The sequence below is a fragment of the Gavia stellata genome, chromosome 25, assembly GCF_030936135.1.
Source record: "Gavia stellata isolate bGavSte3 chromosome 25, bGavSte3.hap2, whole genome shotgun sequence".
Taxonomy (NCBI): domain Eukaryota; kingdom Metazoa; phylum Chordata; class Aves; order Gaviiformes; family Gaviidae; genus Gavia; species Gavia stellata.
The window spans coordinates 9,096,059-9,121,061 of NC_082618.1; the positions used below are offsets into that span (position 1 = coordinate 9,096,059).

The 25,003-nt window shown below is 46.5% G+C and overlaps 1 protein-coding gene across 1 annotated transcript in view; it reads left to right on the forward strand.

Moving 5' to 3' along the window:
* VPS53 (VPS53 subunit of GARP complex) overlaps window positions 1-24,314 on the forward strand; it is a 67,543-nt gene extending 43,229 nt beyond the window's left edge. Inside the window, exons 15-22 of the mRNA XM_059829130.1 lie at window positions 400-547; window positions 1,486-1,568; window positions 5,154-5,232; window positions 10,198-10,346; window positions 15,448-15,517; window positions 19,388-19,525; window positions 22,670-22,774; window positions 23,139-24,314. Of these exons, the coding sequence (XP_059685113.1) occupies window positions 400-547; window positions 1,486-1,568; window positions 5,154-5,232; window positions 10,198-10,346; window positions 15,448-15,517; window positions 19,388-19,525; window positions 22,670-22,774; window positions 23,139-23,309 (943 nt within the window). The 3' untranslated portion in view covers window positions 23,310-24,314. The remainder of the gene's footprint in view (window positions 1-399; window positions 548-1,485; window positions 1,569-5,153; window positions 5,233-10,197; window positions 10,347-15,447; window positions 15,518-19,387; window positions 19,526-22,669; window positions 22,775-23,138) is intronic.
* The last annotated feature ends 689 nt before the right edge of the window (window positions 24,315-25,003 follow it).

Sequence of the window (25,003 nt, forward strand, 5' to 3'; positions counted from 1 at the left end):
ACATCTGTTTAGCACTGAAAAGATAAATACGACAGGCTGCCTGATAGTTACTGAGATTTTTCTGTAATCTTTAATTAGATTTTGAGTAACTGGCAGTAAGGGTGAAGTTAGCTGGGGAAAGCTGTATTCCACTTGCATCCTAATCTACCATGTTGCGAATGAGTGAATTGTCCTTTGCCTAAAGACTTGATATCAAGTTCTGCTTGTCTTTCTAAAAGATATTCCTTAACAAAACTAGCAGTTGTGGGTTTGGTGTGGGATGACACTGACCTGTGATGCACAGGGCATTGGACTTTGTGGTCATAAGGGCTTTTTATGGCACTGAAATCTAGTAGTAATTTTGCAATGTGTGTGTCTGTAGACTTGAAAGCCTTACAGGTTTTGTCTTTTTTTTTCCAGGACAACTAGCAGCAGTGGTGGGCTCACCATCACTAGTTTGCTGAAAGAAAAGGAAGGCTCTGAAGTGGCTAAGTTTACTTTAGAAGAACTTTGCCTCATTTGCAGCATCCTTAGTACTGCAGAGTATTGCTTGGCAACCACCCAGCAGGTGAGCTTTCCTCTACAGCACCTCTGAGATGGCACCCAGCAGCAGCCCCTCTTCTGTCACGAGATGCTGTGCTGCTCCCTCTTCAGGGTTAGGCTGCTGTGGAGACTGGAAGAGTCTGAAGTACTAAAATATCCGTAGTAGTGTCTGCTCCACATAGCATCCCGTTGATTATTGAGCTCTACATTATTAAATCTATATTTCAAAGAAAGAAAAGTATTGATTTTGCTATTTCTACCTGAGAAAAGTAATTTGCTTGTAATCCTGGTTTGCAGCATCAGTTTTGGATGCTATCCTTTTATACTTATTACATAATCTGTTTTGGATTGGGAACCTTTTTAAAAAAAGACTCTTATTGTGGTTCATGATCTCTCTTTTATAAAAACAAGAAAAACAGTAATTCAGAATAGGTTTGGGAAAATGCTTGCATGAAATATTGGGGCATGGTGGAGTGAGGAGAGAAGGTATTTATGCTGATATGCTTTGCAGCCACAGTGCTCCTTACATTCGGGTGCTTTCAAAATGCCATAGGTTAGTAGATGAGCTGCGATGTTTGGCCGTACCGAGGCCTCTCCACCACTAGAACTGGCAATCCTCCTCTGCAGTTTGGGCACAGACGGGGTGTTGGAAAACATCTTTATTAGCGGGACAGGTGCCACAGTGTTAAGCTAGTACATTAGCATGTCGTACTAGAGTTTCATATATGACCTTGGAGGTTACTTCTTTGAGGACACAGTGCCACCATAGGCCATCCTGGCAGATCAGTATGTCTAGGGTGTCCAACAAGGAGAGATTTCCGTTGTTCACTGGCTGAGTTTTGGATATAGTCTGGGCACAGACTGGGTTTTAAGAAGCTGACTTTTCCAGGACATACGTTTTCAAGAACGGTCATTTCAAGTAAGAAATCTGATCTTTCTGTTGCTTCTTTTGTTTCCTAACAGTTGGAAGAGAAACTCAAAGAAAAAGTGGATGCAAGTCTAGTGGAGAGAATCAACCTGACAGGAGAGATGGACACTTTCAGCATGTATGTTCAGCAGATGCATCCTCCCAGAATATAGCAAACATTCTAGTTTGTCAGCCAGATGGTGCTGGAGTAATACAAGCCCAAGATCCCAGTGTCGTAGGACCCAGCCAGCAGCAGGACCCACCCAGATACGCAGCTTAGACATAGGCATTTCCCTGGTGAAGGAATGGTCATCCTTTGGCTAGTCCAAGAGCAGCGATAGTGCAGACTTCAGATGGAGTTGTTCCCCATCGTCCTAGCCAAAGGAACAAGAGCACTGGAAAGGGGAAAGGAAATAGTGAGTTTCCATTTGAAACATCATTTGCATCTTGGCAGCTCTGTGAGGTGGCTGTTACATTTCAAGAAAGGAAGCTATTTCAGTACATTCCTTCCTGCTTTAGCTTCCCACTGTTAATCAGCAGCCTTGTCAGTATGATCAAACCCCATTTCAGATGACATAAAAGACTGATCCAATCTTATATTTGGGGATTATAATTGAGAGAAGATTATCATTCATTAAAATAACTTTTCATGTAACAATGCTAAAAATACTGCCCTCTAACATCCTCTCCTCTCCACCACTGACAGACAGATTGAATATTTTTTGAGAAAAGGAAACTGAGGAAAAATGTAATTGTTTTGCCTCACATCAGACAAAAGAAAACCTTGGCAAAGCTGGGAAAATAATCCCTATCACCAGCTCTCCTTCTCCCTAAAACTAAGATTCAGCCCAGATTTTTTTCAGAAGACTTCCTTCCTGTGATTCCTCCTCTCTTGCTCCAGTGGGCAGGATCCCACTGAATCTCCATCCAGGTATTTCACATGGTCCCGGGCTCCATTCCAGGCTGCAGAGACTCCCTTCCCTTTAGGTATTTCTCAGACCTTTTTAAGAGTGAATCCCTGACCGAAAGCTAGAGTTGCTGCGTCCACTAAGCCAAAGCAAGCAAGATAGCTGGGGAGTAGAAATAAAATATGCCATACGGTGGGATTTTCTTAACATGGACCAGTCAAGGGTGAGTTTTGCGTTTTCTCGTGACCTGTTCGGCAGGAGCCAGCTACCTTGAGTTGCTGCTCAGTTTCCACGGTGGCTGCCTCACGAGGTGGCGGTCAAGATGATGTGTTTTGGAAATTGTTTAAATGTGTAGGTCACGTTTGCTGTTTTGGACAGCTTTGAAGTTAAACTGACAGGCTTGATGTATCTCGTAACAAAGGCTTTTTAATTGACTTTCAGTCTGTTCCAGTATAGCGCTTTGTCCAGTCTTCTATCAGCGTAAGTCATAGCTATAAACCTCTCTCTGGTGTTTGCTCATTCATCATCAAGCAAGTTGTTTCTTCTGGGATTTGATGTCTTGTTAGGCATGGTCGTAAAAAAAGTGATAAAACGTTGTCGCTTACACACCCTGGAAAATGTTTCTTCCTTCGCAGAAAGGAGAGTGCAGAACCACCCCAATGTGTATAAAGCAATCGACTCGGGGGGGTTTTACCCCTGGGGTGGCGAAGCATTTTCTTTAGGAAATATGGGAAGGGTAACAAGCTCTCCTTGAAGCTCACCAGAAGGAAAATTATTGTCATGTAAATCCAGAAATCCATGATTCCCACCCCCCTGCCCCGTTGATCTGTTGTGAGATTATGGGCAGCGTTCAAAGACCTCTTGAAGGCCTGAAGTGTTAAGCTTCCCAGGCTCTCTGTTAGAAACGTACTGCTCATTTGTGGTCTCGGCTTCCCTATCTATCAGCTTCTGTGTATCTGTCAGGGATTGTATGGGGATTCATTAACTGCCGCTGAAGTACTGTTACGTGCTGCCTGGGGCAAAGGTTTGAAGTGGCTTCTAGCAGAACCAGGATCTAAACGCTCTTGGTGTGTCATGATGCTCTGCGTTTGCAACACGCTCCTTGCTGCACCGTTACCCCTCTACAGCAGGTGTGTTTATTTTGAAGTGTAGACAAATAGGCTTCTCTCCCTATTTGCAGTCTTGCAGTTTTCAGGCGAGAACCTGTACTTGGTGACCCAGCTTCAGACAGACTCCTGACGTGTGGAGACTGGTGATGAAGTCTCTTTCCTTCCACTGAGAGGGTTGCATTTCGTTTGGTGCTGAACCACAACTCTTTCCTACCAGTCACTGCCAGCAGGTGCCCTGCAGGAGTCAGCTGTGCCCAAGAGACAGTTATTTCAGTCCGGCACCCTTGGCATTGCTTGAGCTGGTGGAATCCCCCAAGGGAGTGAATCGTGTAGTGCCCAGCAGAAGCAGAGGCACCAGCAGAAACAGTCACAGGCTTTTTTTATCCCAATGCAAGTTTCAGATCATGTAATTTGAAGCCAATGGTCACTTCATCTCCCACAGTAATTTTTTCAGCTAATGTTGGATGAGTTTGCCTTTACAAACAAATTAATTGCTCTGAAGGAACAGTCTTTTACTTGGCATCCTGTTCCAGTCTTTATGTGCTAGAGCTCTCGGAAAGGGAATAGACAACCTCTGTGGGTTGCGGTGAAGTACACCCAAATCCCAGCAGCAGTTATGAGTGGGTGATACCGTATCTCGATGAGGACACTTAAAAATATTTTGAACAGTGAACTCCAGAGTAGTACCCAGAACCGCATGAAGAAGACAAGGGGGAGGAAAGATGGTTTGAGGGAGCACTGGTCAGATTTCTTATAGATCTGTGATTCCCATCTGTGCTAGCATCGTGAGAAAGAGCAAACGTAAAATCCAGTTCTTGCATATATAATCCCAAAGTTGTAAACAGGCATCGGTGGTAGATTTAAAGTTTACACTTTTTAAAAACTGTACGTAGTGAAACACAGCCACTTATTACTTCTAGCAGAAGTTGTCTGTACTGCGAGTACTGGGTTACGTGCCCTTGAGGGTGATCTGAGTTGCTGCAGACAGTTTCTCGGCTGTTGTTTTAGGATCAGTTGCACCTTTATGCACATCGTAATATGGTGGCATCAAGTATGTCTCCAAGCAGTATCATGCTGTTTAAAAAAAAAAGGGAGGGAGGGAAATGTGTTTGACTAATGTGTCCTTTAGTCTGGTATATGTCTTTGAGAAACTCAAACAACGGATGGCGGCAATCCTAGACATAGTGTAAATAAGGCAGCTGCCTCGATCTTCTCAAATGGGAGACACGTTCAGAACTCATACAGATGTACTTTTTAAAATCCTCTTTGCAAGTTTCTGTGAGTGGTAGAATATTGACTCTGAATAAGTGGAGAGATGACAAAATGTTAGTTTTATGCAGACTGGATTAAATTTGAAGCTGAATCCTAGTTTGGGCTCGGTACTCGGGGATTTCTCCTCTTCCTGATGTGAAGGTGGGGGTTACCCCATCTGCCACCTTTGATCTCCAGCCCCTTCTATGTGTCAACACAGAGAAAGGTCAACGGTAAAATTGTCCTCTCTACACCAAAGCCCGTTGTGTAGCTCCCTGATGAACAATATGCAGAACTTCACGGCTTCTTTTCAGTACAAGTTTTAGCCATATGTATTCACAGCATAATGCTACCGTCAGCTTGTAGATGATTTTCCTCCTTTCACAGTCAAATACGCCAGTTCTGGCACTGTGTTGCTGAGTACTATTCTAAAACTCATGCTTGATTTTTTTGCAGTGTGATCTCCAACAGCATACAGCTGTTAGTGCAGGACCTGGATGCAGCCTGTGACCCTGCCCTGACTGCTATGAGCAAGGTAGGGGATGGATTTGTTTCGGGAAGAGGCAGCCTGCAGATCCATGTGGAGTTCTTGTTTGCTTTGATTGCTTGATTTCACTATTGACATATCCTTTTACGCTGTCTTGAGACTTGGCCATATATTGATTTATTCCCGCTTCTTAGAGCGGCAATTGCTGTATTTATAAATACATCCTTCACTCCAAAACCTCTTCTTATTCAGATTAGAGCTTTCAGTCTTTTGCAGCCCATTAAAACTCACAGACAATTAAATACTTTCTGTAAGTACATAAGGCTTTCTCTTTCCACTCCTAATGCCAGTGAGAGCCTTCAAAATTGGGAAAACTTCTGTTGGCATGAAATTTCAAATACACTTTCTCGTTTGCTATCCTCTTTGTGTTCTTTGACAAGGAGTTTTATTAGCCTACTTGTTTGTGGCTCTTAAATGGAGGTACTCAAAGGGTAATACGGAATTGAGATTGAGCCCTATTGCTTCTGTGATCCTCTCAAGGACATATGGAGCCATTCCTAGAGAGGCCCATGTGATTAGTGCTTAAGGATTTTGTTGCAGTTATACTGCTGGCTTTTATACGTTTGAAATGCAGAGCTGTGTTTTCTTGCCAAAGTATTGTGAAAACCCAGACTGCTTTAGACAGAGGTGAAGACAACAAAAGTGGATTGAACTATTTTTTTAATTAGAAATATTAAACATAGAGCTCCATTTTTGTAGGATCAACACACTGTCTCGCTGCCATGAATTTTAATAGCTTTCTGCTTTATGATATATTCCAGCTGTAACTAGCCCCGCCACCCCTAGCTAATATTTGAAGTGGAATGCAGCTGGTAATAGAGCTTGTACATGTTCCAAATGGAAAAGGGATTTTTTTGCCCAGTAAAATAACACCATTAGGAAGGGCTCAGCACTTCAGGTGCTCTGTGTGTGTGTGTCATGACAGTTCCTTAGATCTCCTCCTGAACCTACGTAGCGTAGTAGTATTTGACTCACTTAGCTCTGACTGTTTGTACCCAAGTAAACCACAACCTTGAGAAAGCAGCAGCTGGTAGGCCATTTATTTTTGTCTCTGGAACACTGGTAAAATGCAGCACATGTGATGGGACTGACGATATATAAACAAGCTAAGTGTTATGAAATTAGCTAAATAAATACTTGTCACTTGTGCACCCATTCCACTATTTGCATCAGACAGAGTTGCTTTTATGGGATTTTTACTAGACATAGGTTTGATGCAAGAGGAGTTTTCCTTCACCCTCCTCCTCCCTTTCCTTCAGGGCTGGGTTATTACTCTGACAATTGAATAAGAAATGCATATAATTATTTAAATGCAGAGTTAGTATTTGGATGTGTAGAATTTCAGTCTTTATTAAAAGGAATAAAGACTGTGTGCCTCATTCATTCCAATTTTCCTGTACTGGGAAGGCATGTCTGTCTCAACACCCCTACTCCATTAGGGCTCTTCCTTTGTTTAGCTTCTTTTAATTTACTTCACTCCGGTGTCCTCCAAGATTCAACATTCCCAGTCCTTTGTTGGAGTCCAACTTTTTTTTTTTGTCTTGCAAAAATGTTAGGTAACTATAGAGGTAAATTAAGAAATACTTAAATGTCCAAATCCACTTTGGCTGCAGGCCACTTTGAGAGATTTAACACAGAAAATGGCATCGTGAATATTGCTTTCAGCTGGGAATGGTGCTCAGTTTCCCTGATTATTTACCTTGTGTGTTCTGGAAGAAATACTAAATGATGAGAAGGCCCCATATAACAAAATTTGTAGGTGATAATCTTTACTCAAACTTTACAGCAGGTGTAGAATGGTTAAACACAGCTGGAGGACGGGGAGCTGGGATGTGGGGTGGGAGAGGAATTTGCCCTAAACCCCTGTTGTCCTATTCTGGATAACAAAGTGCTGTGAATGTGTTGTACTGATCTGTAGCAGGCACTTAAATTGCCTGGTGTGCTTTAATTTTAACTGTTGGAATGGGGGAACTGCTAATCTGCATGGGATATTTTTTGCCCCAATTAAGTTTATGGATTGCACTGGATAAGGTTTGATTTACTTGCTGAATTAAGCATCGATTTATATGTAAAACTCTGCTTGTAAGTGGGGCTGGGGGACATTTTAGTGACTCATGTCGATCGCTTGCTGGGTTTTTATATTTTGCTAAAACCTTTTGGCACAGCTGCAATTTCCTACTTCCTTACAATTGAGTGGACAACAGCAAGCACTTAAACACGGAGCTCTAATAATCTCTCCAATACATAGAAGGAAAGCCCCAAGAGCAGAGCAATCAGAGCTGCCAGCTGCTAATTAAAAGGCAGCAGGAGTGCGTTTAGCCCTCACAGAAGGTGCAGCGTGCAACAGTGCAAAACCAAAACTTGCGTCAGGAAACAACAGAGGCAGTTTCAAAGGCGGCAATATCTGCTGCCTGCAGCGCCCGCTGGCTTTCCTCTCCTCTCCCACCTCTTCCTGCATGAGCGACACAAGGTCAAGGGAGAAGGTGCTGGCCCGGCGCTTACGGATGCTCCCTGTGCCCAGTCTGGAGCCTGTAACGATAAGCTGGCAGTGGGATGCTACTGAGCATGGGGAGACTTGGAAACTGAGTCATCCTCCATTAAATCATGAAGCAACACCTTTTGCTAGAGATCCATGTCAGTTCTGGACATGGAGGAGGGACCTGGTGGTTCCTGGTTTGGCCCTGCCACCCCACTGCCAGCTCTCTGGGGACACAGAGACATGTTGGGGACATGGGGACCCACAGCCAGGCAGACCCAGGAGCGCTCTTGAGCCCCCGCTATGCCCAGAAGGTAGCACAGTGCTTGTTATGTGCCAAACCACCCCAGTTTTGCTCAGGGTTTCTCTCTCCTGCTCTCCTTTTTCAGAAAGCACCCTAAAATCTTGAGGGTCCTGTGTTTTTGTTGTAAAAACCATCTCTGAAGGTAGCACCAGGTTTTCAAACTGAGGTCCCGCCCTTGCAGGCGGCCGCGTCGCCCCGTGTCCTTGCGACGTGCAGGTGCCTTTCGGCTGCTGCCGGGGCACCGGGTGCGCTGGGCTTCTCCCTTTGGCTGGCGAGTGGGAGGCCTCGCTGCTCCTGGTCTTTGGGCTCGTTTACAGCTTGTGTATGTAAACTACGTGGATATCCCAAGAAAAACATAGGACAAGGGAAAAAGAGGAGTAAATTTAAAATGACAGGAACAAAGCTTTACCAGAAGAGTTGGGCTCATATTTCTTTTGATGACTTTTCAGTATGTGTACTATGTCTTTCATTGCAGCTACTGTTTTGTGTTTTTTTCGGGTGAAACACCCACACGCACACAAAGGGCTATTTTTACTGTTCATGCTTTAAAGGTTTGGTTGTAAAGTATTGCTTTTGGAATGAAGACCAACAAAATGAAAAAGCTACTGGTTTATTGTTGTTGCAATAATTCAACTCAGCAGTCCCTTCCCACTTTCTGGCCATTCCCACTATATGGGGATGGTCTGTTCATTGAGGATCGCTGTCTGTCAAGAAGGGCCAGCGCTGGGAATGTGTGAGTCCGTCAGGGAGACAGGCACCAAGTATTTTCTTTGGATATGACTAGTACGGTGAGGAGTAGAAACGCAGTTGTCTCTTGAGCAGTCTTCCAAATGAAAGTAAGGTGGAATAGAAACCTGTATAGCAGGTGATGAGAGAGATATCCCTTCTAGCGACCTGGGTGATGCGAGATGAGCAGGTTGGGGTTTTGTTTGTTTGGTTTGAATAAAGACAGCTTTGGTAGGACACATGTAGACTCTCTCAAGACACTGTGGTTTTGCAAAGAATTTGGCTTCCCTTGCCCATTAAGTCACTTAGCCTGCATGTTGTTTGGATGGAATTGAATCAGCTGGGTTGCAGTGGACAAAGTAGCCGTAATTAAATTAAAACCAGGAATAAAAAACTGTACATGATAAATCCAGAACTTGAGAAAACAAGTTTGAGGACAAACACCCCTTCAAAAGAAAAAGCTCATCTTCTGCATGTGCCCAGTTTCCTATCCTGATTTCATATCCGTTTTCCTCCTGTTTCAACTCCAGCATGAGGAACAGCATCTCCAAACAGTTAGTTGGAGCACATTGCAGAGTGCATAGTCTCTGAACAGTAGCACAGCTAAGAGAACTTTTCCGGATGCTCGTGTTCCTCAGCGAGACTTTGTTATATACACGGATGCTTGGCCAGGTCTTACCCAATTACCTCTTTTTTTTTTTTTTTCACATGACTTATACTGTATACTCCCTGTGTACTGCAAATAAGGCTTAGAGAAAGTCAAGGGAGTCGCACATCTGGCTCACAGGGGCTATTCTGTTGCATTTCTGCTCATGGTAAATGAAAACAAAATGGGAGGTTGAGTAACTCATCTTGTTTTGTATTTTTTTTTACGTGTGTTTGGGACAAGCTGAAGTTGGCATCCTAGCTTGTACTCCAGAAGTGTTTTCAGTGTGAGCTATGCTGGTGTAGAGTGCTTTGGACTGTAAGACTATTTCTACCTCTTCCATCTATCTGTCATCAGCCTCACCAGTATTAAGTCTTGGCTGCCATACAGGAATCCAGACTTTGCAAGCTTGCAGATATTTTCTCAAATGCCTGTAATCAGGATTTATATGGGCATTTCATCCCGGCAAACTGGAAACTGTTAAATATTAAGGCAGTCTGGCGTGCTTCAAAAGCCTTTTTAAACCCAGTGGTCCCCGTTTGTGTAGGTTAGTGGTCACAATCTCTCTCTGCTCTGGTGCAAAAAGGGCTGTTCTGGGTTTTCTTTGTATCTTGTTGGGGAAGGGTTTTGCTTAATCAGTGCAGTGACGAAGAACTTGACCTTGGAGGTGAATTGCAGAGGCCGTCTCTTGATGATTCCTTAGAGATCTTTTGGCAGGAAGTTTGTACAGTTTTCCTTACCTATTGCTTGAACCCTAATGAGTTAAACAGTCTTTTTGGTTGTTTTTTCCCCTTTGTGCAGATGCAGTGGCAGAACGTGGAACATGTTGGTGACCAGAGTCCTTATGTCACCTCAGTGATTCTGCATATTAAACAGAACGTACCCATCATCCGTGACAACCTGGCCTCTACAAGAAAGTATTTCACTCAGTTCTGTATAAAATTTGCAAAGTAAGTTACCAGCTTACAACCCTCAGAGTTTCTCGGGGTCTCTGGTTCTCACTCATCTGTCTGTACGTGATAGTGTATTTGCCTTTAGTGTGCGGCGTCAGCAGCACTCGGTGTCTGGGTGAAGACCCTCTCCATCCAGGGAGAGCACAGAGGGAGGTGCGTTAGGGCAGCATTTCTTGTCTCAAGTTTCCTGCTCAGGCAGATTTTCTCAGATGTTTGTATTGATTAGTTCCTTTTCACATGCCTAAACCATCCCATAAAATATTGTGATGATCACTGCCCACTGTTTGCCAAGTACAGAAGGTTTGGGGTTGAACATCTAAAAAGTTACTTTTCTGTGCACAAATAGTTTAGTAAGGGAGGGGAAATACACATTCAGATTTTGGGGGATATTAACAAGCATCTTCCTGGTAAGCCACTTAATGTTGGGTGGCATGAAAGAACTGGAAGGCGAGACAGAAATTCCCTTTGCCTCTGGATTCATGGTTGAGGGTGCAGCTCTCCAGCATGTCTTGGACAGCCAAACTTTGAAGCTATGTGTCTGAAACAAAAATTCTGTTCTTTGGGAAGATACTTTGAATTCTCCCCTGCTTGCCTGTGGCCAGCTGAGCTTTGCGTGCCAATGCCCCAAGAAAAACCCTCAGGAGGACTCTGCCAGATGTAGCTGCTGCTTTTGGTGTTGCATGTGACTATGCTGGTAGATTTGGGAGCAGAACCGTGCGTATCATGTGTCACTCTAAAATACCTTAACGTTTCATTCATCTGTAATAAGCTAATCATCCTGAAATAAACTGTATGGCCTGGCAGTTAACTGTGTGGGTTTGTGACCGGAGCTTCAGCTCCTGCTTCAGCAGGGAAGGATGCAGTAGGCTCTCCTGAGAACCGTTAGCTTTCACAGCAGGGAGGCTGGCCCAAGAGTTTCATTCCCCCTTGCTATCTCAGGGTACTCATTAGTTTGCATTAAGGAGCAGTTACTGATAAATTGTATTATGACGTTGCCCATAATCACTGTTTGAAATCCTGTCTTAGTGAAAATTTATTGCACTTAAGCCTTCTATGTGGTTATGCTTGAATTTTATATCGCTAACGTGGTGATAAATAAAAAACCCCATTTACTCAGCTGTTCACAGCACACTCTTAATGCCTCAGCTTAGTTGTCTCCCTTTTAACTTTACTGTTGAGCACATACCAAGTAAACTCCGGATAAAATACCCAGCTCTCACATTTGAGAAAATTTCACATCTAAGCCGAGTGCCTTCATCACAGCTTGTTCCATAGAAGAGCACAGAGACCTGCAAAACTACCGCTCCACTTCCAAACTTTTTTTAATACAACTACAGCTCTGATCTACAGCACATTGAACTTAAGGCACAGTCCTGAATTCACTGTGCGTGGATCGGGTGTAGAAGTGAAAATTTGGTTCCTGAAGATTGTTTTTGCCGGATCATATTTAGGGTCCTTCTGTACAACTTGGTTTTAAGGAGAACTAGCCCAGTGGTAAGGGTGGACTGACCTACTTAAAATGCTTATGGCATTTTAATGTATACGAACATTTGGATTTTTGAAGCTCTGAATTCTTACAGAATATGCTGGCCAGCCCAGTATAAATACCTGGCCTTTTGTGTGCTCCACAAGGCTGAAAATCCTTTTAACAGTCATTGTGCTTCTCTGTATGTTAATGCCTGTATCTTTTTGAACTGCCAGCCACTTCTCAGCTCTAATGGATTGTATAAAGCGCTAGTGTTGAGTTACAGGACCACAGGGGAGAAGGCATCTAAAGTCACTAAATTTAAAACTGAGGGATCTGAGCCAAGTCTGGAAGAAGAAAAATGGCCATCAGAAATTGCATCAATCCTCTAACCTAATTTGTCATTTTTGCTTTGTTTTGGCCAATATTGCAATCCTCACTCCCTTGAAATAGTGAGAAGCACCCGGCTTTCCAGGAGGCACTCGCAGGCAGGGTGAGGGGCTCTCTTCTCACTGCACCTTGGTCCTTATCCTTTGAAATCAAAAACTGCAGCGGTGAAGCTGTGGCTGCTACGCCGGGATGTGTTCGGGAAGTCTGTGACCTGACCTCAATGAGGAAGAGATTAGAACCGAGAGACAGGAAAAACAAACAGCTCTCCCCCTCGCCAGAAAAGCTCCTCGTCCATCACGAACAGCCAAGTGTGGTAACTGCAGCAGGCGTCCTCCCAGTTGCTCCGGCCTTTGCATCGTGCTTTCAGGGAGAGGAGTTAGGTGGAAGAAGATTGTGATGAGGAGGCTTTTAGAGGTTTCGAAGCAGTGGGCTGAGCTAAGCCTGGGCGAGCCTGCAAGGGCTGGTCACCACCTTGGAGGGTGGCGTAAAGCAAAACCCTCTGCAGCTGCGGTGACTCAGTGACACCAGGATGCTTTGAATGATGTCCTGTAGTAGCTCATCTCCCGTTGGACAGACAGACAGTAGTTGCATCTCTGTCAGCCTTGCTTAGCAAGGCATTGTGTTTGATGCATCATCAGTGCAGGGGATTAGGAACACACAGGCTTTGGCAGAGCCATTCCCATTGGATGGGAGCCTGTCAGATGCTGTGGTTTCTGTGCTTTAGGTTCCTAATCTGTCTTGCACTGCTTTATTATTACACTGGGGACTTGTCTGCTTCTATGGAGGGTTTGCTGGATTTAGTTTTATAGCCGAAACTGTAAATGAATTCTGGCATCCCATCTAGCTCTGTGGATGTGCAGGGAGTAAAGGCATTTAGAGTACAAAACCGCGTGCAGAGCGTTACCGTTGAATACGCACGTATTATTCGCATCAGGATTGCCGGCTGTATGCTAAGAGAGCCAAGCATCGAGTCCAGCCTAGGCAAGAGACTCAAGTGAATTTTTCAGTTAAGTGCAACTGCTCTTGATGGTCTCTGCTAGTCCAAAAAAAAAAAAAAAAAAAAGAAAGAAAGAAATACCAGAGCAGCCTTTGGATCTTATGGTTTGTCTTGTCTGTCCTGCTGGAGTTGAGAAGCTGTTTCCAATAAGGCAGCGTGAAATAACAGGCATGTGGGGATGGAAGGTCACTTTACCCTTCTGCATTCATTGTGGGTGGCCATCCTAAGGGGCCTGGGAATTGTTTCATGCAAGACAGAATGCTGTCTATGGGAGACCATGTGGTTATATAGAAGAGAAGATTAATAAAAAAGAGGGGAGGGGGTCCTTTGGCTGCTGGTCTGCCACCCTGCAGAAAGAAAGGCTCGCCCTGTTTCTCATACACAACATGAGCATTAGCTCCATGCCTGACCTTACAGAGGGAGGGAGAGTTGGACCTACGTGCAAGATCAAAGGTACAGTTAATCTCTTGCGCTCTTCCGCTTGTGGCAAGCTGCTGCATCCAGAGCTGCTACTGATTGATCATTTTATAGGATCACCTAAGCTCCAGCTGTGCTTGGCATTCTCTAATTGCCCTCTGGGAATTAGTTATACACCTGAAAAATGGACTTCTAGAACAGATAAGTTACATCTCTGCTGCAATGCTTTCGTGCAAGAGGAGACAGAGCTTGTTTTCCTCCTCTTATTTATATTTTGTTGCCAAGGTTGTTTCTCTGGTGGCCAAATTCAAAGTTGTTTGGGGCAACCCAGTAGCTGGTTCTCAATAGTAGTTTGAAATTGTTCTCCTTGACGCCTCTCCAGGAAAAGATGATTCACTGAGAGAGGTCGTGGCTGTGTCTGAGGGAAGGGGAAGGGAAGGAGCCTTCACTTGGAAGGACTCTTCCTTGAACCATTTCTTTCGATTTGCTCAGCAGCTTGGCATGCTCTGTGCCTGAGCTACGCTTTTGTCATTCTTCCATGAGAAAGGGCAAAAAATAAATGTCCTGGCTTGGAAAACAGGTGGCAGGACAAACAAGATGCTGTCCATGCTCCTTGCTTCGTGGGAAGGAAACAAATAGCTTGACAGATGCAAGGGGGAAACCACGCTGAATTTAGATCATCACCATGAACGGCGCCTCATTCAAAAGGACAGAAAACAGACTGACTTATATGAAGTTAGGACAGAGCCATTAAAATCTAAGACCTTCCACCAGGTCATGGACAAGGTCCTGGAAACGTGAGCCTTGTAGGCATTCAGCCAAAGAAGGCCGTATGAAAGAAGCAGAGTACATTTAAAAAACAAGGCAGCAAAAGGAAGACAAGAGTGTGAGTGGCATGGTCCTGACAGATGGAGTTCATGTTGTTCGTGCTGGCCCCTCTCCTCGCATTCAGCTCCTGAGTTTTCCTGGTGCTGCATCTTGGTAGAGTAGGTGGGGCAGGAGCTTTTCTTGCAGGTGCTCAGCCAGTGCTTCTGCTAGAAGGGAGCATCTGCTTCTCCACTGAAGAAAGATGAAACTACTGCAAAGCCTAAATCAAGAAGCAAAAACCTAAGACCAAAGTTTACGCTCTGGAGTACGTTGTCTAAGGTGATGAATATTGGGCTTCTATCCTTGCCAAATTCTCCCCAGTTGAGTATATGTACCTTAGTCATTTTTCTGAGTCTGAAGTCCACGTTAGTAAAATTAGGGTAACGGTGTTTTCCTTTTCGCAAAACTTTTTCTTGTCTTGATTGTGTTGGCCAGAAGCTTTCTGGAAGAGTGCCTTTCTGTGTCAGTGTCCAGAGCCCAGCAGACCTCCAGCCTTGGCTGGACCTCAAGTTCAGCGTGTAATATGCATGTTGTGGAATTACTAGTATGCAGGAAAATGTAGGTTCTGGATACAATCAAGATACTTCCACTCCGTGAATAGCTATACTAATCCTGGCATGTTGCTGTTTTTATTATATACAATAGTTTGTTTGCCTGTTCTTGACCTTGTACTGTAACACTTCATATATAGTTTATAGCAATTTATTTACATAGAGTATGTGTGCAACTTCTCAATTAGCTTAGCGATCAGTATGGATTAAAGCAAAAGAATTGTACCTAGGGTTGGTTTGTTTGTTATTTAGTATACTTAATGTGGCTGGAGTCAGCTTGAGAATCAGGCACTTACAGTGTCTTTGTGGAAAGCCATCCTGATTTGGTTTTGCGTGCTTCGTTACCACAGAAGACCATATGACTCCAAATACTCACATGTAATCGTGTCATTTTCTATCTCTTCTCTGCAGCTCCTTCATTCCCAAGTTCATTAACCATCTCTTCAAGTGCAAACCTATTAGCATGGTGGGCGCAGAACAGGTAAGAGAAAGTAATTGCATTGGCTGCAATATTTCATCACTTTTGGGTTCAAGAAGGCAGTTTTAGTTAAAAAGGGGCAGAGAGCTGAGTTATGTGTCCTGAACTCTGATGTAGCTGGGGCAACAGGGCCTGGTACAGGGCAGAGTGGAAGCAGGTTTATAGTGATCCTGCCGCAGTTGAACCTGTCCTGGGAGAGGGGGCTTAGGCATCTTCCCAAGCAGGGGAGCTCTCGCTTTGCCAGTCAAAAAGTAACAATAGCACAGGAACAACAAACTTCTTACGCACCTCTCTAAGGTGTCCTGATGAGATTGTCTTCAGTGTACTTGCACAAAGGAAAAGAACGTTGCTCATGGCAGAAACTATTGCAAGAAGCTCCCGTGTCCTTCTCAGAAAGACTCGTTTTTCTGTCCCATCCCTTCACAAAACAGGTCATCACTCAATCTCCCTCTGCTGCTACTGTGCCTCCTCCTGGGGTTAAACTCAAGCCTGTTGTTTCTGTGCTCAGAAGAGCTGGGGCATGGTCAACCTGTAGTTGACAACAGGAAAACTTTACCAAAAAACCAACCACCCCAACCCAAAAACCCAGGTGTCCAGGCAATTTCTCAGTTCACGTAGTTTAAACACCAAGACTTTTTTTTGCAGTCGTTGAACATAAACCACACAGTGCATGGTCTCACATGACAGTGTGTATGCCAAGAGCAGGTTGGTTCCTACGCGTTTGCTGCGTGGGCCCAGTGACGGCGGTGCTCGGCACCACGTGCCCGCGGTGGCGGTGTGCCAGCTCTCAAGCAAAGCGACGCCGGATTCTCCCAGGGACTGTGTGCGCTGCTCCCGGGTGCCGGCTCCTTCCTCTCTGAGGAAGTGAAGCCGTGGGAGCCCAAGGGGCTCCTCCGCAGCCTGATGGCAGATTTTCTAGAGCCTGTGTCCTGGCTGAGTTCCAGCGAGAGCAAATAGATTTTTGCCTCCTCCAGTTTGCCTCCTGGTTAGGGCTGGCTGTCGTCTTTCTCTCCTTAGGGCTATGCAGGGAGGGAGGGGGGTTGTGGAGGCGTAGTGCAGTGTTTTCTCTGTTGTGTCCCAAAAATTGCTGAACGGAGGCCCTGGGATTGGTGGGAGTTTTGAATCTCGCTAGGTGAGAGATGCTGCCGTGCCTTAAGACAGGACAGTTTCTTTCCTGCATAAACGCCTTCCAGGCCTCGCTTCCTCAGGCGCTGCAAACATATCAAAACACTGCTGCATGGCGGGGAGGAGCCATCTCCACCTCTGCGACTCAGTAACTGAGATCCAGGGAAGTGACGACCCAACATCTGGGGCTCAGGACTCCCCAGCTTTCTCCCAGAAACCTTGCCTCCCTGTTGTATTTTCAGAGAGCTCTAGATACTGCAAGATGGTGAGATGTGATCTCAGGAAGGGAGGGATGTTGAATTACTGCCACTTGAATTAACGTACACATTTCTGTTGAAACGCTGCCCCTTGACAGGAGCCCCTGTCCCCAAGTTGCACGTGGGTGGGCAGCACAGGGTATTTATTACCTTGAGACCATGGGTGCAGCTGCAGGGCTGTCACCCTCCGTCTCCCACCCCTGCCTGCGGGATGGGACCCCGCTTCTCTGTGAGGATGAGGTTTGGACGAGGCAGGCTTTCAGCTGTCCCCTGCACATACAGCTGCTCCCCTGTGGGCTGATTAAAAAAAAACCAAAAAAAAGCAGAATCATCCCTAATGGGACTGCTGTGAACTTCAGATTGGTGCCTTAAAAGCTGCTTGGGTTTTAGGCATCAAAGATGGGTTCTGAGCAGTGTGTGTCTGCAAAACGAAACGGGAGCTTTACCTCAAAACCTTCCTCTTAATGGAAAGCAAATGAGCGAAGTGCAGTTCCTCCTCGTCTTGTGCGATGAGCAATAACCTGAGAGTGATTAAATGGAGTCTTTTTTTAAATAAGCATCTAAAGTAATTAACCGGTTGCCAGCGGTGGGCTTGTGTCTAATGTTAAAAAGTTTTAATATTACTATGTTGGAATAACAGGCCCAGTTTGGTTCTTTAAAGCGGACTGGGAAGGTTTTTATTAGCCTGATTCACAGTGAATATATCTCATTATAATGGGACTTACCTTCCTGGGGTTAGATGTACAGAGGTCTTCAGAAGCTGATCTCCTCTGTCTCTGCAGCATGTAGGTCCTCAATTGCCTTAGCATCTTTTGAACATCCCCCTGGTCACCCACTGGCATCCTTCCGTGCTGGCTTCCCTCCCCTGGTGCAAATGTTGCTGTGGAATATGCTTTCCCGGCCTTCCTGGTCCTAAACACAGCTTTTCCTAGTGTTTGCTAATAATCATGTTTGAAATCTGGACACTAGGGTGGTATTTACAGAGGTGTTCGGCACAGGGAATGAGACCTGTGGGGTTTCACTTTCTGTGTTTGTCTCTCTGACTGAACAACAAATCTCCACCTCAGCAGGCTTTGGCAGTGAGTTAGCAATGCCGGGGTCCTGGAATGGAAAATGGGGGGAAATAGGCTGAGGGGACAGAGCCTGTGAGTGCTCTGTCTGTGGGAAAGGCTGCAGAGTGCGCAAAACTCTTGTTAGATATGAGAGAGCTTACGTGGGAAAGACGTGAATTCCTCAACCGTGGAAAAATCTTCCATCTATGGGATCCCTCGTAGACAGGCCGGAATTCAGCTACGACAGCCTGAGCTGACATCAGGCTCCAGCAGCTCCGGGGTGCACAGAGCTGCTCGGTTGTGCTGTGGTTTCTTGGCTTCCCAGGACGAGATTGATGGCATCGGTTCATCTCACGCAAACCGTGAAACAGGCAGCACACAGCAATGATACGCTGCCGCAGATAACAGGGTCCAGATTTGAACTGGTGTGACCCACCGCCCCTCCTCCTCGCCTCGGTCCTTTGTATTTGAACTGAATTTCCACCTGTGCCGAAAGCCGTACTATAAATGTTCATATTGTTCGCGGTGACTGCTGGGGGGTTCTGCAGCGCCCATAACGTTGCGTTGTGTGTTGGTCCAGAACGAGTTTCCACCTGCTCGTGCGAGCCCTTTTGCAGGAAATGCACTGGCTGTGCCGAAGCCCAGTGGGTTTTCACACTCGTTGCTGTATAAATAAATTGTGCTTCTCTTCATCTAGCTTCATTTCAGATTTCTGTCCTTCACTGGTCTTGTCTCACCTCTTCAAACATACCTTGTGCAATCAGAAGAGAGCGGTATTTGGGGTAATTTTGCTCTAAGAAACCCTAACCCTCAGCATTTTGTCATCAGACAGTGCTTGTCTGTCTGGGCTGAATTTCGTGGCTGCTCCTTGCTGCTTATTTAGCCGCTGATCTAGTAAAAAACATACAGGCTGTGCGTTTCAGTGTGCCACTGAGCACAGGATATTGAGCAGTTCTCAATGTAGCTGTATAGTGTTGCAGTTTTCTTTTTAAAGAAAAAAAAAATCAAGTGGTTGAGTAAATGCCGAAAACCTGACATAATGGGTGGTTGGGTGCAGGAGGAAGCATGGTGTTAATTCATTCGACCTCAGTATCTAAATAATGATACAACTACAGGTAATCAAGATGTTTCACTTTATACTGTTGAGGGGAAGAGGACTGGAGATCCTTGTATGCCAGATGTTGAGCTGCCGTAAGTCATTTGAAGTCAGCAGAGCAGTGCTCTGCTAAAATTAACGAAAGGTGCCGAGACGTAGCCATGGGTGATGGTGTCTCCTTGAAGTGTCATTACGTGGGTCAATCCCTCCTGTTCCTGCAGTCCAATTACTAGGACTTTTTCCAATGTGGGGAGTGTTAAACGTTTAAGGATGTTGGATTATATCAGCTAATGGAGCCTGGTAAAAGGGACTTGAATAACAGGGTGCGATTTAACTATTGCAGCTGCTGCTGGATACTCACTCCCTGAAGATGGTTCTCCTGGATCTGCCCTCCATTGGGTCCCAAGTGGTGCGGAAGGCTCCTGCCAGCTACACAAAGATAGTGGTGAAAGGCATGACTCGGGCTGAAATGATCCTGAAGGTAACTCAAGACTTTTGATAACCTGCCAGCCAGACTGCTGGACTGGGAATCGGAGTGAGCAAATTCCAGGGGGCCCTTCCTTTGAACGCGGCAATCTGCAATTGCACATGAACGTATGCGAGCTTGTCCGGGTGCGCTGCCAGCTGTTCTACAGAACTGGCTTATTCGCCTTGGGTTTGCCCCCACGCTCTTTTAACATTGCATTTGAGTTTTCACCCTCATTTATCAAGGTAACCGAGGGCTCAAGTTCTGCTTACTAGGAGAGTTGGGGCACTAGATTCCTTCAGGAGCTTGTGAAAATCAGATCTAGCATCCGTAAGTGTCTGCCGCAGGGCAAACCCTCCAGTTCAGGTTACTCCAGGCCTTTGTGCAGACTCCATCACGCAGGGGAGCCAAGCCGTGCTTGAGTCACCTGTTTACTGTCTAGTGTAACAGCCAGTGCAAACATGTCTGGGTTACTGTATTCACCAGAGTCCTTTTTCATTTTCCAGAGCTGGTGCCTGGAAAATGACCCAAAAGCAGTGTGTTGTCTTCATAAAAAGTAACAAGCAAAGCAATCTCCCCTTCCCCCCTGTTGCTGGAGTAAGAAGTTAGGTTTGATTCCAGAAGAAGCCATGGGAGCTGTGCAGTTTTACCCTCCTGGGCGATGGGATTGTCCCCTGCTCACCAACAATGCTGTGAAGATGTTCCTGGGAGTGAATTAGTGGGACCTGGGGTCAGGCAGGACAGGCAGCTGCCAGCCAGAGCCTCCTGTAAACCGCAGCCGGGGCAAGGAGGGGGTGCGGAGTCCGGGCTCTCCGTGCTTGCCTGCTGCTCAGCGTGGCTTTGCTTCCATACCCTAAGGTAATGTCACAGCTGAGTTTGCGTTCTGAATTCAGAAATTAGTTCTGCAATTCCGTGCTTTTGGAGTAAGGTGACTGAGGTGTTAGTAGATATGTTAAAGCAAGTCTAAATTTTCTTAGAAACGACCTAAAGAAAAATACCCTGGTGCTGCTAACAGAGGAGATGGGCGGATCCGTGCCTGTTGCATACAGAAACAAGTCTTTCCTTGGAGCTTATATGTGAATCAGAGAAGTAATGGAGTTAATCTGTCTACCCTTAACATCACGTTGGCTTCATCAGGATTGAGATGAAAGCAGTATAGGAAATGGATCGTTGCTGAGCCCCATGCCTCGGCCAGGCAGTGCAGGCTGCAGAGCGCTGCTGCTCTGTAGGATGCGGAGTAGGAGTGTGACTGCTTTTTCAGACATCCTGTGCTTGCCCTGTTGCTGCATGAAGCTCTTCTGCCAGCCCCAAGTGAGGGCTCAGTGTAATTAGTAATTCAGCAGCGATACGCTTATGGCGTTCAGTGCTCCGCGGAGCTGTTTTACCAAATAACTCCCCTGTAATCAGTGGGTGATGGGGCTGAATGGTCGGCTGGGGCAGGTTTGTTAATCGTAGTGACTGAACAGATCACCTGGACCCTAGGTAACCCACACAGCGTTTGGGGCTGGTGTCAGCACCCATCTCTCGGGTTTGGGAGAGAAAAAAAGGCTCTCGGAAGTGCCTGCTCCCACTGGACCGCCAGTATTTCTGTAGGAAGGTTTCCTTGCAGGAGCCCAGAGCTGACTGGTCATCTCTGGCCGTTCTGTTTGCCTTGTCGGATTTTCTCTCTTTATCAGTGCTCAGACTCTCTCTGCTGTTTCCAAATTGTACATTAAAGACTCTTTTCCCTAAGAACTATTTCACCCCATCAGAAGCCCAGGCTAATACACTCCACCACAGTGTTTTCAGGGCTCTCGTACCTAGTACTGAGATGGTTCAGAAGCGATGCGTCTGTTGCGTACAATACCACTATACTGTATCACACCCAGGCTTGTACCAGTGCAGCTAATTCAGTGGGAGCATCATTGAGCACATAGATGGCACAAACAAATAAATTCAGCTAAGCCCTACAAAGTGCAGATGCAAGTGGGGAGGAGGGCATCAGGGTATGCACGTCCCACAGAGCTGTTTCCTTTCTCCTCTGGCTACGCTATCTGAAGTTCCAGCTTTTCATCTTGGCAGAAGATTTTTACAAGGGCTGTAAATTACAGATTTATAAGTGTATACATGGCTGTGATGTTTCATTGGTCTGAAGTGCAGGGAAAGAAAGAAATGTCTCGGTGACAGAATGCAGTGTGGGGTGAGCTGGGTCAATGGAAACATATGGAAATGTTTTCAGAGAGAGGGAAGAGTCTGGTCCTGTGCTGTTTCTGCCCTGCGTGCGCATGCACACACGCTTCCCCAGAAAGATGGTTTTGCTGCCCAGCATTATCAAAAATGAGTTCTCTACGGAGCTCACTGCTTATGTAAGGAAAACACAACAATGAGTAATCATCTTTCCAGCTTCAAAGCTATTGTAATTTTTTTTCCTGACTTGACCGTTGCTGGGACTAAGAGGGTGTGAGCTCTGGGGCAGACGTCAGTTGCGGGTTCACATGCTGCATCCCAGTCTCTGCAGAGGAGCATACAAGAGGACCTGCACCCAAAAGACAGAGTGGCTTCGTGTGGCACTGCTCACCCATCAGGTTTCGTGTCAGAAGCAGGAGGACCGCAAAGCAGATTGCTCTGACCCACGCTGTCCTGGGGACGGAGGGAGTAACTGCAGTGTTGTCAGATTCCCCTGCGACACGCTGTCTCTGCTCTGCTCTGGGCAGAAGGGAGCGAGAAGGATGCACAGCTGCAGTGAGGGTCTGGGCTGCATCCAGGCTGCCTGATCTGCTGGGGACTTTCTAAGTGTTCCCACCACCACCAGCACTGCCTTTCTCCCCCAAGCAACTCCCCAGCTAGTCTTCCCCATGCAACAAGATAAAATTTTGAGCTTTGCCAATACACCAGTGCCTGCCAGCCCACTGCTGCTCTTTGAAACCTGATACGCAGCCCCTTGGGTCTGAGCACCACTGCTGTGCAGGAAGAGACCCTGTCCTCCTCCCTGCTCCTTACTTTACTTCTCTTCACTCACCTTTACCTCTCAGTTACTGGCAGCATGTACAGCCTCTTTCTTGTTCCTTAAGCATTTTATTTTAGGAGAAGCCAGTCCTGCTGTCACTCCTGTGCCTGAGTTGACTGAGCACTGGCTTTAACTCGTAGAATTTCTCTGATCTCTTTTTTTTGTCTTGGCAGGTGGTTATGGCTCCACACGAGCCCCCGGTTGTGTTTGTTGACAATTACATCAAACTTCTTGCTGATTGCAGCACCGACACTTTCCAGAAGATACTAGACATGAAGGTTAGAACCTGCTCATCTGCTAGTGCTGCATTGAGATTGTTGGTGACTTTTTTTCAGTAGAAATACAGAGGGGTTTGGGAGTGGGAAAAGCACTCTCAGGCAAGTGTATCCTCTGTAGTCTGAAAGTGTGTAGAGTTACTACTGACGAATAGCTTTTCAGTTCACTTCGTGTGCTCATACCTGCTCTGGCTTCTGGGGCTGAACTCAGTTGTCGCGGGATCATCCAGAGGTCTACATACAACTCTTGGTGGGTGAACAAAAAGTTGAGGTTTGAAACGGGCTCTCCTGCAGCTATTCTTACGCACACCCGCTCCCAGATCAATGAAGTCTAACCGGCTTGCTTCACTGTTCTTTGCTCCCGCAGGGACTGAAGAGGAGTGAGCAAAGCAGCATGCTGGACCTCTTCCGCCAGCGCCTCCCGGCTCCCCCCTCCGGAGTGGAGAACGCCGGCTCCCTCTCGCTGAGCGCTCCTACACCCGAGCAGGAGTCCTCTCGGATACGGAAACTGGAGAAACTCATCAAAAAAAGACTCTAAGTGAGCAGATGGAAACTCTGTTGCTCAGGACTAGCTGCAGTGACTGGGAGCAAAGCTCGTCAGACTTATGATTTACAGTATGCTGCTGAAAAATCCATGTCCCATCACTCCCGTGCCCTGTGATCTCTTAACCATCGTATAGCGTGGCGCTGCATCTCCATTCAGACCAAGGGAGGATCTGACAAAGGTGTTTGTCCTGAGACAGCTTAGCAGGAGTGAAACCCAGGACATGCCTGGGTCCTTGTGGTGGAGAAAAGACAGGTATCTGGAAGTCAGCAGCTACAAAAATGGTTTAGGTGGATTCAGAGACTATCTGGCTGGGATACACTTGGTGTCCCAGCCCTCAGCCTGGCTGAGCTCTCCGGCTGCAGCACTAAGGATTTTGCCTGAGAGTTCGGTGTTACTGCTCACTCCCTGTTGCAGAACTGTTCCTCTGTTTCTTTATTTATTGAGGGGGGGACCCAACCCCAAACCACCACCACCAAAAAAACCCCAAATGCTTTAACAGCTGGGATCCAGGCATCTGCAGCTCCACTGAATTAATGAGATGCCCAGGAGAGAACCCCAAAGTCGATTTCTCCCCTGCTCCCGGGACAGGCATGCATAAACCACCAGTAAAACAGCAAGGCAAATCATTTTCCGAACAGGAGGAAAGGGCTGAATTAATGCCTTCTGCACCTTGGCAAACCTCCTGCCAACAAGCCGGCAGCCTTGGTCGCTGTTACAGCTTAAAGACCAAACTAGTCATCTGCAGAGCCCATCTCCAGCTGCTTGTTATTTCTCTCGCGTGTGCTGGACTCGCCCGCTGTCCCCAGTGGGAGTTCCCGTACTGCATCTCGCCCTCTCTCCACAAAGGGCCGTTCATGGAGCAAGTGTCAAACAGCACCGGCCCCTCGTTCTTGCGCCAGCCAGCGTGTCCCGAGCAGGGGTGTGCCTCTTTGGCACCTTCGCTGCCTTGCAAGGAGAGCGGTTGGAAATGTTCGCTTTAACGGGGAGCCTGGGCCTCTTCCCAGGACGGGATGCTTACACCAACCTCAGACTTTGAGGGCCTTCCTCTCCTCCTCTGAGCATCAGCTTGCACCGAGGCAGAGAGGGGGAGAACCAGAGGTGAAATATTTCTGATAACATGGGCTTCCCTTTTGTGGGGTGCCAGCTCCTGCGTGGAGCAAGGTTGGGGTCAGTGGACGTCTGCGCCCTGCCTGTTGTGTGAGCTTCCCCAAAGAGTCTCAGTGCAGGGAGGCATCGCCTTGTCATTGGCAATGCTGGATTTCTTCCCAAACTCCTCTGTACCCTTTTTCGGGGACTTTGAAGGCGTATGCCCAACCATGAACAATTGAATCCCATATGGGTTTAGGGGCAGATCGACCAGTCGTGCCTGCTTTATTTTAACTCAAGCTTCACTTGCGTGTGCAGGAAAAAGAAGTCCTGTACCGGTTTGGCAGGTGAGGAGCAATCACGCTGTCAGATGCCTTCTTGGGAGGGTCACGCTCCCCACCAGGTCAAGTTTGGGCCTTAGGACTATATTTATTAGGGGCTGTGCTCACTAGGGATTGTAGTACTCGCTGCTGCACATCTGGGAGGGGGGGATGAGACACGCTCCAGGAAAATGAGCTCTGTCCACCCAAACCCAGAGCTTCACTGGGACCAGGGAGGAAGGAGGTGAAATGAGAAATCCCCGAGTGAGGCAGAGCCTG